This window comes from Helianthus annuus, chromosome 11, assembly GCF_002127325.2.
Source record: "Helianthus annuus cultivar XRQ/B chromosome 11, HanXRQr2.0-SUNRISE, whole genome shotgun sequence".
Classification (NCBI taxonomy): Eukaryota; Viridiplantae; Streptophyta; class Magnoliopsida; order Asterales; family Asteraceae; genus Helianthus; species Helianthus annuus.
In genome coordinates this window covers 172,175,244-172,189,562 of record NC_035443.2, presented here as the reverse complement: position 1 = coordinate 172,189,562, position 14,319 = coordinate 172,175,244, and the positions used below count along the sequence as shown (strand labels likewise).

The following is a 14,319-nucleotide window of genomic DNA, read 5'->3' as shown; positions in this document are numbered from 1 at the left end:
TATATGAAAAAGAAATCATGTAACGAAGTGAGTTTTCTTGCCATATATTTATGTTTACTTTTATCTTAAAAATTACAAGTTTTAAAATAATTTATCAAGTAATCCCATATTTTAAGTCAACGTTTATTTATAACTATATATCTCTATATTTATATTTATCTTCTAATATAATCTTTATACTTATCTTTAGTTTATTATTTTGCAAGTAAATTGCACAAAACATCCTTTATGTTTCCTCAAACTTGCAGGTTACAGCCTTAACTTTTAAAACTTGCGAAAAACATCCTTTAAGTTTATTTTTGTTGCTCGTTTAATCCTTTATGACTAACCAAGTTAATTATCTCAGTTTATTTCCCTCGCATGCCTAACATGTGAGGATCCCACTATCGTTTGATGACCGACATCAACTAACTCGCAAAATGGAATGGGGATGTGGTGCAAACGCAAAACTGCCTGAAACCCAAGCAAAATTGCCTCGGTTTTCACCGGAGATGTAGTCCAAACACAATTGGATCTCTTAAATTTAAGGGGCCATTCACATGGAGCAAGCCCCTTTTCATTCCGAGCTATCAACATCCACTCGGAGGAGAGATCCAACCCCGTTTTGCTGACTAAATGCCAAACAAGCCATATTTGCAAGTTGATAGCCCCATGTTAGTTCTGTATGTGAATTCAAATTGAAAAGTGCATATCATTTTTTGTAATTGTTTTCCTCTTTAGTTTTGATTACTTGATTGAGATTACATGTATTAAGTAGGGAAGAATAAAAACTAATATTTAGGTACAAAGCAATGGGTCATTAATGGGGAAATAAGAAATAAGTGGATTTAATGGACTTTTGTAATACACAAGTTTATAACCTAATAATAGAAAAATAAAAAAAAACAAAGTAAAATGTTCTAATATGTAAATAGTATATCAAAGTTCTTTTTACCGAAAACGTATTTTAACGACTATGTGTGTTAACTGATTACATTGTATTTATTCAAGCCGTGTAGTACACGTGCTTATTCAAGTCGTGTTATACACGAGTAATTAAAGATATAACTATTTATTATATAAAAATATATTTAATCAACCCGTGTAATACACGGGGTTCTAACCTAGTACTAATAATAATAAAAAGTATATAAATATACAATGCGAATTTGGGTGAATCGGTTATATCAAATTAATTTAAAGTCGAATTAAAAATTCTGCTAAAATAAGGATTCTATTCAAATAAACCGAAATTTGAGTTAGGCCATCCGTAGTCATAAGGCCCTTTTGGGGCGTTATGCGACATGTGGCATGCCCCGTCACCACGGGGCTTTATGGGGCGTTATGCAAGTTGAGGTCGTAGTCATAAAGCCCCTTTGTCATCATTACTCAATTATTTTAATTTTCATTTTTTTAATTAATTTCTATGTTTTATAAAATTAAAAATCATTGCATCAAATAAAAAACAATACATTAAAATTAAAAAAAAGTTAAAGAAAAAAAACGTTACACCTAAAAAATAAATTTATTCTTCGGCTTCATTTTCGTTCTCTCATTCTTCCTCTTCGTTTTCTCCAGCATCCAAACCTACGTCTTCAAAGTTCCCGTCTTCGGATTCCTCAACCTCTTCTTCCTCGGAATCTTCTTCGTCGTCACTCTTGTATCGAATTGGGCGAATCGCCCAAGCATGCTCAACCAAATCCGCCTTCAACGTGTTATGTATTTCCTTAGATCGCAATAGTTGAGCATCTGCGAGTCTCTCTTCCATTGTTGCTTGGGTTCCTTCGACCAAATGTTCGGGAATATAGTTTTGGCATATCGTTCTTCCATCTTCCTCAATGATCATATTATGCAAAATGATGCAAGCATACATGGTCATTCGTATTCTATCTTTATGCCACATGCGATAAGGATTTCTGATAAAATGCCATCGTTGTTGTAGAACCCCAAAACACCTCTCGATATCCTTTCTCGAAGACTCTTGTAATTTTTTAAAATATTTTCTTTTCTCATCGAACGTTTCAGAAAACGTTTTAACAATAATCGAATACTCCGGGTATATACCATGGCCCAAATAGTAGCCATGCTCGTAGTCGTTCCCGTTCGCATGAAAATCGGCCTTTCGTATAGTTCCAGAAATGTAGCTCTCTAATAATGGTGAAGCCTCTAACATATTAAAATCGTTAAAACACCCGGCTACACCAAAGAAGGCCGACCAAACCCAAAGGTCGTATGACGCAACAGCTTGCAATACCAAATTTGGCCCTTTTTTATCACCCCGTGTATGTTGACCTCGTCATGCGGTTGGACAATTATACCAACGCCATTAACGACAATCCAAGCTACCAATCATGCCAGCTATTCCATGTTTTTCTAGATGCACCTCATATATTTGTTGAAAGTCGTTCCAAGTGGGACTTCTCAAATAACGTTTTCCATATAACTGGCATATACCTCAAATATAATTTAATACATAAAAGTTTTACTAGTAAGCTACTAAAAAAATAAATATATAAAAGTAAATAAATAAAAGTCAATAAAAAATACCATAGTAAAAATGTTCCAAGCAATCTCGGGTTGTTTTCTCCGCCATCTTCAAGTACTCGTCGTTGATGTCGTACGTGTTTCCGTATGATAATATGCGTAAGGCGGATGTGACCTTTTGAATTGAGGTGAAGTCTAAATATTCTCGCGCGTCCATTCTTTGCTTAAAGAAATCATACTTATTTTCCAAATCATTATTAATGCGCAAAAATAACCTTTGGCTCATTCGAAAACGCCGTCTAAAAACATTGGGTCCGTGAACCGGCGTCGCATCAAAATAGTCTTCCATCAAACGCTCGTTCGCGGCTTCACGATCTCGCAAGATATAGGTGCGCCGCAAGATGGGTCGTGGAGGGGGACTAGGCCGAACGTGCTCAAGTGCTTGTATCATAAAAGTACATGCACTCGTAACCGCTTCTTCCTCCTCCGCATCTTCTTCGGGTGAAAAAAATCTTCGGTAAATATCGGTGAAGGAGTCTTCCGACGGGGAACCCATTTTTTTAATAGGGTGGGAGTAGCTTCAACACTTTTTAAAAAATATATAGAAAAGGAGAGAATAGTTGAGTATGAATTGTAAAAAAAATGTAAGAGTTGGGAGTTATTTATAGAGTGAAATTAAAAAAAAATGATTTTTTTTTTTAATATTATGACCGTTGTTTAACGGTCAAATTTTCAAAAAACATCAAAATCGCGCTGCTATAATACTCGCGCCCCACCTCATTTTGGCATTCATACCTCCCTCCGTGGCGATGTTCCAAGGCGTTTTTCGGCGCTATGGGGGGGCATAGCGCCCTACTACGTTTGATCTTAGGGTGTAAGGGGTGTATGCCTAATGAGTTGGGGGAGAAATTTCACCCATCCAATCATAATATGACATGTCATTTCCCCTCTCATTCTCCTCTCTTGCCCAAAAACACAAGGGGTGGTTTCCCCTAAACCATTTAAAAAAAGAGGAATGATTGGTTGAGAAGATATTGGGCCCCGCCACTTACCCGTCTCCCTCAAGTTCCCCGCAAGCGGCATATGTTCACCGCACAAACCCCTCTCCTCACCTTCCTCGTGCGGCACATCAGAGACGACGGCACATCCCCGTGCGGCAAAACCTTTCCCCGCAAGCACTTGTCGCGACCACCCCGAACACCCTTAGACTTGATTTAATTCGAATAATGTATACCCCTATCAATGTTCACAATAAGATTAGAACCCCTGACTATTTGATAAAAAACACTTTTATCACGCACTTTGATACCGTTACACTAGAAGTCCTTTGATAATTGTAACTAGCAAATTCACCGGCGCATTGTGGCCGGATATGTCCAAAAGGAAATCGGCCATACAAACGAATACGGGCATCGGTTCCGATAATAACGGTACCGGTATCGATTTTGTTCGATCGAATCCGTTCAGCAGGTACAGACACTTGCAATAACTTACAAAAGCAGAAAAGTTACTCTATTTTGCATACAACTTCGCCTTCAACAAAATTATAGTGGAATGTCAAGATAACAAATTTAAACACAATTGTTTAAAAAATTTACCGAGCGCACGTTTTTAGAGAAAAAACATATTAATAATTACTAAGTGAGTTATAATCGTTTATTACTTATAGTATAAGGGTATTAAATAAAATCTTAACATGTGAAAAATAATTAGCGTTTATTGTATAAGAGATGAAATCGAAACTTAAAAAGAATCAAACATTATGAATAAAAATTACATGAGTACATTCACTTTTGGTAAATGTCAGATATACTAGCAAAGATACCCGTCTACGTAAAATAGTAAATAAAGTCTACAAAATATATAAGTGCGTTATTTTACTGATACGTGTCAACTTTCTAACTATATTATTAAACTGTTTCAAGGTCCATCCATGCTCATGAAGAAAACTTAAAATAAGAGTACGTCATACATATTAAGTTAGAAGAGCCCAAAACTAGACCATACCCAAGTTCAGGTACTATTTAAAGACATTTCCTATACTACATTTACCAAGTGGGGGAATAGTGTCTGGCACTCCCCCATTGAACCAACTTTTTTTTTTAATTTAATTTTATTTTCAGTTTAAAATTATGCTTTCGTCTTTCGTTTAAAAATTTGTTTTTACCCCTAGCTCAAAATTACGCTTTTGCCCTCGGTTCAAAAACTCACTTTTAATTTTGTTCTCAGCTTAAAATTACGGTTTTGCCCCAAGTTAAAAATAAAACTTTGGTTTCCCCTCTACCTTAAAATTACGATTCTTCCCTCAGCTCAAAATTACGTTTTTGCCCACAATTCAAAATAAAATTACGATTCCCCCCCCCCCTCAAGCTCAAAATTATGATTTTGCGCTTTCGTCCTTCGTTGAAAAATATGTTTTTGCCCCCAGCTCAAAAAAAAATTGCCCCTAGCTCAAAATTACGCTTTTGCCCTCGGTTCAAAAACTCATTTTTAATTTTGTTCTTAGCTTAAAATTACGGTTTCACCCTTCGTTTAAAATTACGGTTTTGCCCCAAGTTAAAAATAAAACTTTGGTTTTCCCTCTACCTTAAAATTACGATTCTGCCATCAGCTCAAAATTACGTTTTTGCCCACAGTTCAAAATAAATTTACGATTCCCCCCCCCCCCACCTCAAGCTCAAAATTATGATTTTGCTTTCAGTTTAAAATTATGATTTCGCCTCCAGCTCAAAATATAATTACAATTTTGCCCTCTATACAGACATATATCTTATGAGAGAGAAATATTCAGTTTATTGCCCCGCAACGTGGGCGGGGCAAAAACTAGTTTTAAAACATATTGAAACTTCAGCTAACTGTTTGAGAAGTGTGAACAGCAATAAATCTTGTATAATCAAAACAAGAGTACATATTTTTAAGCGTAAATCAAAAACGGTGAAACCACCGATTACAAGCAGCAAGATTAAACAGGTCTTTCAACTGAAAGATTCTGCACTTGAAGATGAACAGCAGCAGCAAGATATGATGAACTCGAACAAGACGAACAGCAACAAGCTTGAGAAATGTTCTAGAGAGCACCAAGATCACTGCACTTTGTTTGTTTTTGTTGCTGAGACAAAGGAGAGGACCGAGAATAAAAAGGGCAGGGGAACCCTAGAAGCAGCCCACCGAAGAGAGCCCAAGAGGAAACAACCCAAACATGCACCAATGGCCCAATCTCGCATAAACGGGAAAAAACACCAAAAAAGGAAAAAATATTGTAAGAGTATTGAATTGGAAAGAGAAATATGCATAAAGGATTAGAATATTTTAACACCCCCTCTCAATTCAATACTTGAAACAATCGAACATATTAAGAAGAGAACAAACCTTTTCATGCGGTCCACAGATAGGCCTTTTGTGAGAATATCAGCAGCTTGATCTTCTGTTTTGATTCCCACCGTTTGGATAACACCTTTAGATATTTTTCTCTCAAGAAATAGATATCTATCTCAAAATGTTTTGTGCGTTCATGAAATACGGGGTTGACTGCTATGGATATAGCAGCCGTGTTATCACAAAATAACTGAGTAGACAGTTTGACATCAACCTTTAATTCCGTTAATAAGTTGGAGATCCACATAACTTCACATGTCGCAGCACACATTGAACGATATTCTGCTTCGGCAGAAGATCGTGAAACGGTGGACTGCTTTTTACTTTTCCATGAAACAAGATTATTTCCTAAGAAAATACAGAACCCATTAATAGATCTTCGGGTTCCCAGACATTTAGCCCAGTCTGAATCAGAGAAAGCTTTCATTTCTAAGGAATCCCCTTCTTTAAAGAAAATCCCTTTCCCAGGGGTACCCTTTAGATATCTTAAAAGTCTCATAGCAATTTTAAAATGAGCTTGAGTGGGAGAATGCATAAATTGACTGAGATAATGGACAGGATATGCAATATCCAGTCTAGTGTGAGAAAGGTAAATTAGTTTTCCAACCAGTTTTTGATATACAGTTATATTTTCTAATGGCTGATTATCTTTCTCACACAAATGATTCAAAACATGATTGGGTTCCATGGGATAACTAACCGGTTTACAACCAGTCATACCAAATTCAGCAAGTAAGTCTAAACAATATTTTCTTTGAGTTAGGCAAACACCAGCATTATTTTTAACAACTTCAAGACCCAAAAAGTATTGTAGGTTGCCCAAGTCTTTTATAGAAAATTTGGATTTTAGCAATAACTTGATTTCACTAACCTGCTTAGGACAATTACCAGTTATGATAATATCATCTACGTAGACAAGAAGAATAGTAAAACTAGAATCTTTTGTCATAGTAAACATGGATTGATCACACTTACCTTGTTCAAAACCCAGATTGAGAAGAACGGATACGAGTTTTTCGTTCCACATCCTTGGTGCTTGCTTTAAGCCAGAAAGGGATTTCTTTAATCTACAAACTTTAGTCCCATTAGATTGATCATAACCATCAGGTAAGCACATAAATACTTCTTCATTGAGCTCACCATAAAGGAGAGCGTTATTAATATCAAGTTGGAAAACTTCCCAGTCAAAGTGGACAACTAAGGATAAAACACATCTAATGGTGACCATTTTTACAACTGGTGAGAAGGTGTCAAAGAAGTCAATGCCTTCTTTTTGGCAAACCTTTAGCAACGAGTCTAGCTTTATATCTTTCTATTTCACCATTAGATTTGTATTTTATTTTATATACCCACTTACATCCAATAGCTTTTCTATTAGGAGGTAAGTCAGCAATTTCCCATGTGTCATTTTTATGTAAAGCTTCGATTTCTAAATTCATGGCATCAACCCAGTTGCTATCAGTTTTAGCTTCAAAATAATTTTTGGGTTCACATCTTTTATTAAGGACAGTAGCAAAACACATTCCTTCAGGAGATAGATTAGCATAATTAAGGACCCTTTCTAGACCATATTTAACTTTTCCATCTACCACAAAATCATCAAGTTTGGAAGGAAATTTAATATTTCTAGAAGACCTCCTAAGAGTAATGTTCGGTTGATCCTGAATTCCTCCCTCAGAATTGTTGTTATCCTCACATTCAGTGTCATGCTCAGCCCTGTCTAGTCCTGATTCTTCACTACTGGGTTATTGATTGTCAGCCGTCCCTAAAGTAGCACCTGAATCAATCGACTGCTCAGACCCATGTCCTGATGAGGTGCTAGTTTGTGTATTTTCATCATTGAGAGGTTGGTCAACATTAGGGTTTTGGGTGTAGTTTAAATCGAATAAGTCAAAAAAGTTTAGGGTATTGGCTTCAGAAAAGGTATCAAGATCAACAGATATTTTATTTTCTTTAAAAGGAAAAACGGTTTCATAGAACCTAACATCCCTAGAATAAAACATCACTTTTGATCAAGACTCCAAAGTTTATACCATTTTTTCTCATTTGAGTATCTAATCATCACACATTTTTCAGCATGTATGTTAAATTTATCAGAGTTATGTAACACAGTGCTAAAACAAAGACACCCTACCACCCTAAGTTGACTTAAAACATGGGCAAAACCAAACACTAGATCATACGGAGATTTCCCATTTAAAACGGATGAAGGGGTCCTGTTAATCAGATAAGCAGCAGTGAGAACACATTCAGACCAGAATTTGAGAGGAAAACCTCCTTGAAAAAGTAAGATTCTAACAACATTTAATAGATGTCTATGTTTTCTTTCAACGACCCCATTTTGCTGTGGGGTATGAACACATGAAGTCTGATGAAGGATACCATTTTCATAGCAAAAGTTATTCATTTGTTTATTAATGAATTTAGTTCCGTTGTCACTCCTGAATATTTTAATCGATTTACTAAACTGGGTTTTTAGCATATTGAAAAAACCTTTAATATGGTAAAATACTTCCTCTTTAGACTTCATAAGGTATACCCATACAGCTCTAGTGAAGTCATCCACAACAGTAAGAAAATATCTAATACCATCCCTACTTGGAACTTTATAGGGACCCCAGACGTCTAGATGAACCAGATCCCCTAATAACTTAGTCTTGTGTTCACTTAAGGGAAAAGGTTCCCTATGTTGTTTAGCCCTATGACAGGTTTCACAAGGTGTTAACTTAGAGCTTGTTTTAATGTTTAATTTATTTCTTAGAACATGCAGAACAGGTTGTGCAGGATGACCTAACCTAGCATGCCAAAGATTAACATCACAATTAGCACCACACACCTTATTTGAAACAAAAGAACTACCACAGAAGTAAAGACCATAAAACTGATTACCAGTCACCAGGACTTTCTTTAGATGAGAATCCTGTATATAACAGTTGTGTTAATCAAAAGAAACAGTAAGCTTACAATCTCTAGCAAGTTTATGAACAGAGATTAAGTTAACACAATAATTGGGAACAACGAATACATCGTAGAGAATGACTTTGTCACTTAGTTTTATATCACCAATTTTGGTTACTAAAGCACTAGTGCCATTAGGATGTTTAACTTTTATGTTGAATTCAGTAACATCCTTTTGATTTATAAGGCAGTCATCAGTTATAACCATATGCTGATTTGCACCAGAGTCAATTATCCACCCAACCTTTTTCCCATTGTTAATAAATTTTGAAAAACAATATGTGACATCCGTCATTTATCCGTATTCATAACCCGACCCGTTTCATATTCGAATTATATTCTCAATTAATCGCAAGTATATACTATGTATTGTTATTATTTTTATTATTAATATTATTTTTGACGATGTGATGAGAAGTTTATGTAAAAAAAATGAAAACTATGTACATATACATATATATATAGGGGGAGGTTCATTTGAGAAGAATCTTCTTGAAAGAAGAAAAATAAATTAATCTAGACCCTATATTTTTTTGATCAATGGTTGAGAACTAAGATATTATTTTTATCCACTTTTAATTAATGCTTTAATTACTAAGGGTAGTATAGACAATTTGATGTAGAATACTAATAAATATTTTATAGAGTTACAAAACTCTCATTAATGTCACCATAATTTTCTTCTTCACCACCATTCATGTGTTGGATCCTATACTAATTTTATTAGGAGTGACAAAATTATATAAAGGTGTTATGTCCTACACATATTTTATTATGATTCGCAAAATTATCTAAAAGTGTTGGAGTCCTACACATTTTGTACCATACAACAAAACATTGTTTTAATAGTGTAGGAAATGTTGAATATTTAAGATCATGTGCAAAATTGTTTTATTGTGTAAGGTGCACAACTATTCTATAAGATAGACTCATTAAATGATTAGAGTCTATTAATTTGAATAGTAAAAACAAATAATAGACTCATTAAATGATTTGTTCAAATTACCTTTATATCCTTTGATCTTTTTATTCTTAATTTATAATTTCTTCTCATTTGAACTCTCCAATATATATATATATATATATATATATATATATATATATATATATTTATATAATATGAAAGACAAAGGTCGGTGGACCTTTGTCTTTATATGTATCTCACAAAAGAAAAAGTACAAGAGGCGTGTACGATCTATTGGGTGACCTATTCCTCCATTCTCTGATCAAATCCCCCGCCGGAAAACAGTCAATTCCGGTAATCATCTCACTAAATGAACAACTGAACGAACGATTGATCGATCGTGTACGTATGGTGGATAAGAAGAAGATCAAGAGCGAAGCTAGCAGCAGCACCAGTACGATCGAAAATGTCAAAAGCGAAAGCGTCGTCGTTGACGTTGGTCGCCGGAGAAGCTCCTGCGGTTAATGCAAATCCGGTTCCAACACTAGCATCACTCACGGTTACTTTTAGATTTCACGCACTAATTAGGTTTACTGTGGCTGTTTAATTTGTTGATTTCACTAATCTGATTAGACATATATTATGTTACAAAAGATAATATGTGAATTGTGATCCTTTTGATGAATAGAAAGTGAACAAGTTTGTACTTTTTAGGGCCAAATTGTGAAAATTTGGGAACTGTTTGGGGCCAGGGTAAAAGTAAATAGATTTCTTAGGTCAAATTGTATCTTATATGAATATTTTAGCATGTTTGAATAAGGTGGAGAAAAATGTTATGATACATGTATAACTTGATTAACAGTATATCTGTTACTATGCAGTTAACTCGGTGATATATCCGTTATCACCGATATATCGGTTATCGGTCCCCATGTAAAATATCGGTGTCAAATATCGTTCGGAATATCGGTACCAATATTATCCGATAATTGATCGATATTTGACTATATCACAGATTTTCCCGATATCAATACCTTTCTTCTTAGTTCTATCATTCGTATTTCTTCTTATTGCTGCTATTAGTGTTATAAGTCTTAATTGGTTAATTGTTAGTGTTTAATGTTTGTGTTTTAAGTCTTAATCAGTTCCTACTTGCTACAATTGTTAGCGTTTTGCAAGTTGTAAAAGGTTAATTTGTTAATGGTAGGAGAGTATACTAAATTGTTAGTGTTAAATTGCTATAAATGTGTAAGTTCTACATGATATTAAATTACCGATATCCCACCGTAATAACCTCTATCTCAAATGTTGGTCCTTGACTGATATCCAGTTTTTTTACCGCATTAACTGCTTAGTGTGTAGCAGTCTCAAATCAATTTGTTTGAGATTTAGCTTTATAATCATCAAAAGTAAGGTGAAAGTGATCTGATACTAGGCTGAAAACATATAGGTTGGAAAAACCATCACTTGAATATTTACTTTCTTAGCATTGGACGCGTGGAAATATTCATAATAAAAGTTTAGGTAATTGCTAATACTTTTTCAAATCTTCTTTGATTTTGTCATGTATTGATTGTTTTATTAGACATGTGTTTTAGATATTCAAATCGTTTTTTAGAGATAGTTAGTAATTGATCCGTTGAGTACTCTATACTTCTACGCTTAATTTGGCGTACACAAAAGTGAGATGATTTAGGTAATTCTTCGACAAGTTTGAACTTGGCGAGTAGATTTAACAATTTCTCTTTAGTGTATACTTAAATTTGCAACAATCTAAATAGTAATTTGTTTCATTTCTTTTCTTCAAAGTTTTGAACCAACAAAAAAGACCCTTACACTTTCAAGTTTTTCCACTTTACACCCTTAATTTTTTGACATGAAACACTATTAACCCTTATATTTAAGTAAGTTGCACATTCACATCTAACTTTTCGGTAATTGACAACTTTGACCTTCTTAACCTTTTCTACTTAATAACTTGACACCTCCTTTGGTTTAAATGACTTTTACGACTTTACACGGTAACGTGGACAAATTATTATACTTTTTTATCTATGTTTTACTTATTTTGTGCATGTTCGTAAACTGTATTTGAAAGCAAGTCGGGTCAAATATGCTACGTTTTCATTTGATGGCGATGTAATTTTTTTAAGTAAAAAAGTCGGGTCAAATATACAGTATAAATTCGAGTTACTTTAACTTTCGACGCCGCCGCAACGCGCGGCGGGTCAAAATACTAGTATATATATGTATATATAGGGTAGGGTTCTAGAGTGAACAATGGTTAATTTGTGAACAAAATGAACAGATCTTGGCCTTTGATTTAGTAGATGATGAGATTTAAGATTAATGGCATTTTTGTAATTATTTTGTTATGTTTTAGTAATAAATAGTTCTCACAAGGGTATTATAGTAAAATTCCATTAAATGTAACATTGGAAACTCAGTAATCATCGCATGATTTTTAAAAATCATGAATTCTCTCTCTATACATTCAAAGTGAAATAACTCCTTCCTCCGGCGAGTTCCTTTCCTTCCTCCGGCGGTGAGTTCCTTTCCTTCCTCCGGCGGCGAGTTCCTTTCCTTCCTCCTGCGACGATTTCAGCATCTCTGTAACCAACGGCGATTTAGGGTTCCTCATCCGTCGATACTCAAGGTGTTGCATTCCGGCGAGGATATGCATCAAAATCGTAGCAGTGGTAAGTTCCTCATCCGCCGATTTCAGCATCTCTGTTACTCTGGTTATTAGGCATCGCCACCGTCAAGGAGGAAAAAACTAGAGTGACATATTTGGTGGATAAAGGTTGTGTCTCACCATCGCCGCCGTCAAGGAGGAAAACCAGAGGAGGTTCGTCGAAGATATCCAGTTGCCGGCGAGTTCACATGTGTGGATTTTACTATGTTTTTATGCGATGTACACATGTGTATTTTATGGGTATTTTTCTGAATGCCAATGTATAAGTGTGTACACATGTGTATATTGCAGGATAGGGTTGATTTAACAAGATAGTGGATTTTACTCTATTTTTATGCGATGTACACATGTGTATTTTGTGCCTATTTTTATGAATGCCAATGTATTAATGTGTACACATATGTACAGGGTATTTTTTATTAATACACTCGGTTATGAAGATTTACTAATACAATGTGTACACATATGTATACGGGGATGTACACATGTGTATATTGTTCGTAATGCAATCTAAGAACACTAAACATACAAATGATGGCATAGAAACCTGTGAAAGCATAGAGCAACATGTTATAGGCCTGCAGTTCTGAGACCTCCTGGACAGACATCGGACCTCTATACCAGCACCAATTCTGTCAAATAAAAATATGGATGGTCCATCCATTATTGCAGATGTTCCTTTTCATATTATTATTGTGTTGTCAATGATAAAGCAATCAAACTGCACACTACACTTAATTGGTAGATGAGATGGTGCATCGTTAATTGCTCCAATTGGTTATTTTATTGAAAGATTAAAGAACAAAACTAGATAATAGCTAGGAACAAAACTACAACATGTACAATATTATTCGAAAAAGAAGCTACTCCATTGAAACCATTACCTGACAAAATATTACTTATAAAAGTGGGAGTATTAAAAATGTAATATATGATTTAATAAAAGGTTATATTTTTACACAATTCAATAAAATAACATATACTTTCAAACCGGAAAATTGCTCTTGGATTTGGAAAATATAGGATCTGGGGAAAATCATTTTGAATTTCAATTTAATTTAGGTAAATGGGGACTGCCAATTTTTTTTTGGTGAATCTGAATTCAAAATTAGAGTATGTGTAGTGGGGCGTTATATGCCCTCATAAAGCCCCTATAAAGCCCCACACACCACTACAAGGGGCTTTATGAGACAAAAAAAAGTGGGTGGCGTTATATATATGGCGCCTGATGGGGGAGGGGATTTCAAAAATGGACCAATAAAAAAAAAAAGCAAGTGTTTTTTTAATTAATTAATAAAATTGAAAATTAATAATTAGGCAATGATAGGTATGGGCTTTATGACTACAGGCTCTAGTGATATAACGCCCCATAAAGCCCCTGTGTGACGTGGCACGACACGTGTCGCATAACGCCCCACAAGTGGCTTTATGACTACGGATGGCCTTAGGACTAATGAATTGGATCGCAAGATTATAGGGAGAAGTTACATAAAATATGGAAACTAATCTTGATAGTCAATATCAATTTTCGATTATAATTAAATAAAAAGTTAAGTTTAAGAGGCTAATTACAATCCTACCCTTATAATCTTAAAAACAAATCAAGGGTCAAGATGAGTTCATTTAGTTCACAACCAAGGGGTTGTTCACTCGTGATCCTAACCCTATATATATATATATATATATATATATATATATATATATATATATAGGGAGCGGTTAACGTACATTACGAGTAATCGTACTTAACGTACGGCACAATCCTGACCGTCAGATCAACTTATCACGCATGGATAATTAATCACGCATGTATCAACTTATCACGCATGGGCACTTATCACGCATTGATAATTAATCACGCACGTTATAATCTCGAAAACCCAACATGCGTGACTTTTCCTTATACCATGCGTGATTACCATCA

At 34.8% G+C, this 14,319-nt stretch overlaps 1 protein-coding gene across 1 annotated transcript; it reads right to left on the bottom strand.

Moving 5' to 3' along the window:
* Positions 1 to 1,531: 1,531 nt before the first annotated feature.
* Positions 1,532 to 3,019, bottom strand: LOC110888752. Its single transcript, XM_022136261.1, has 3 exons — positions 2,527 to 3,019; positions 1,998 to 2,145; positions 1,532 to 1,895 (listed from the first exon to the last, which is right to left on the bottom strand). Exons 1-3 carry the CDS (start codon positions 3,017 to 3,019, stop codon positions 1,532 to 1,534), a joined length of 1,005 nt encoding a protein of 334 aa, XP_021991953.1.
* Positions 3,020 to 14,319: the final 11,300 nt, after the last annotated feature.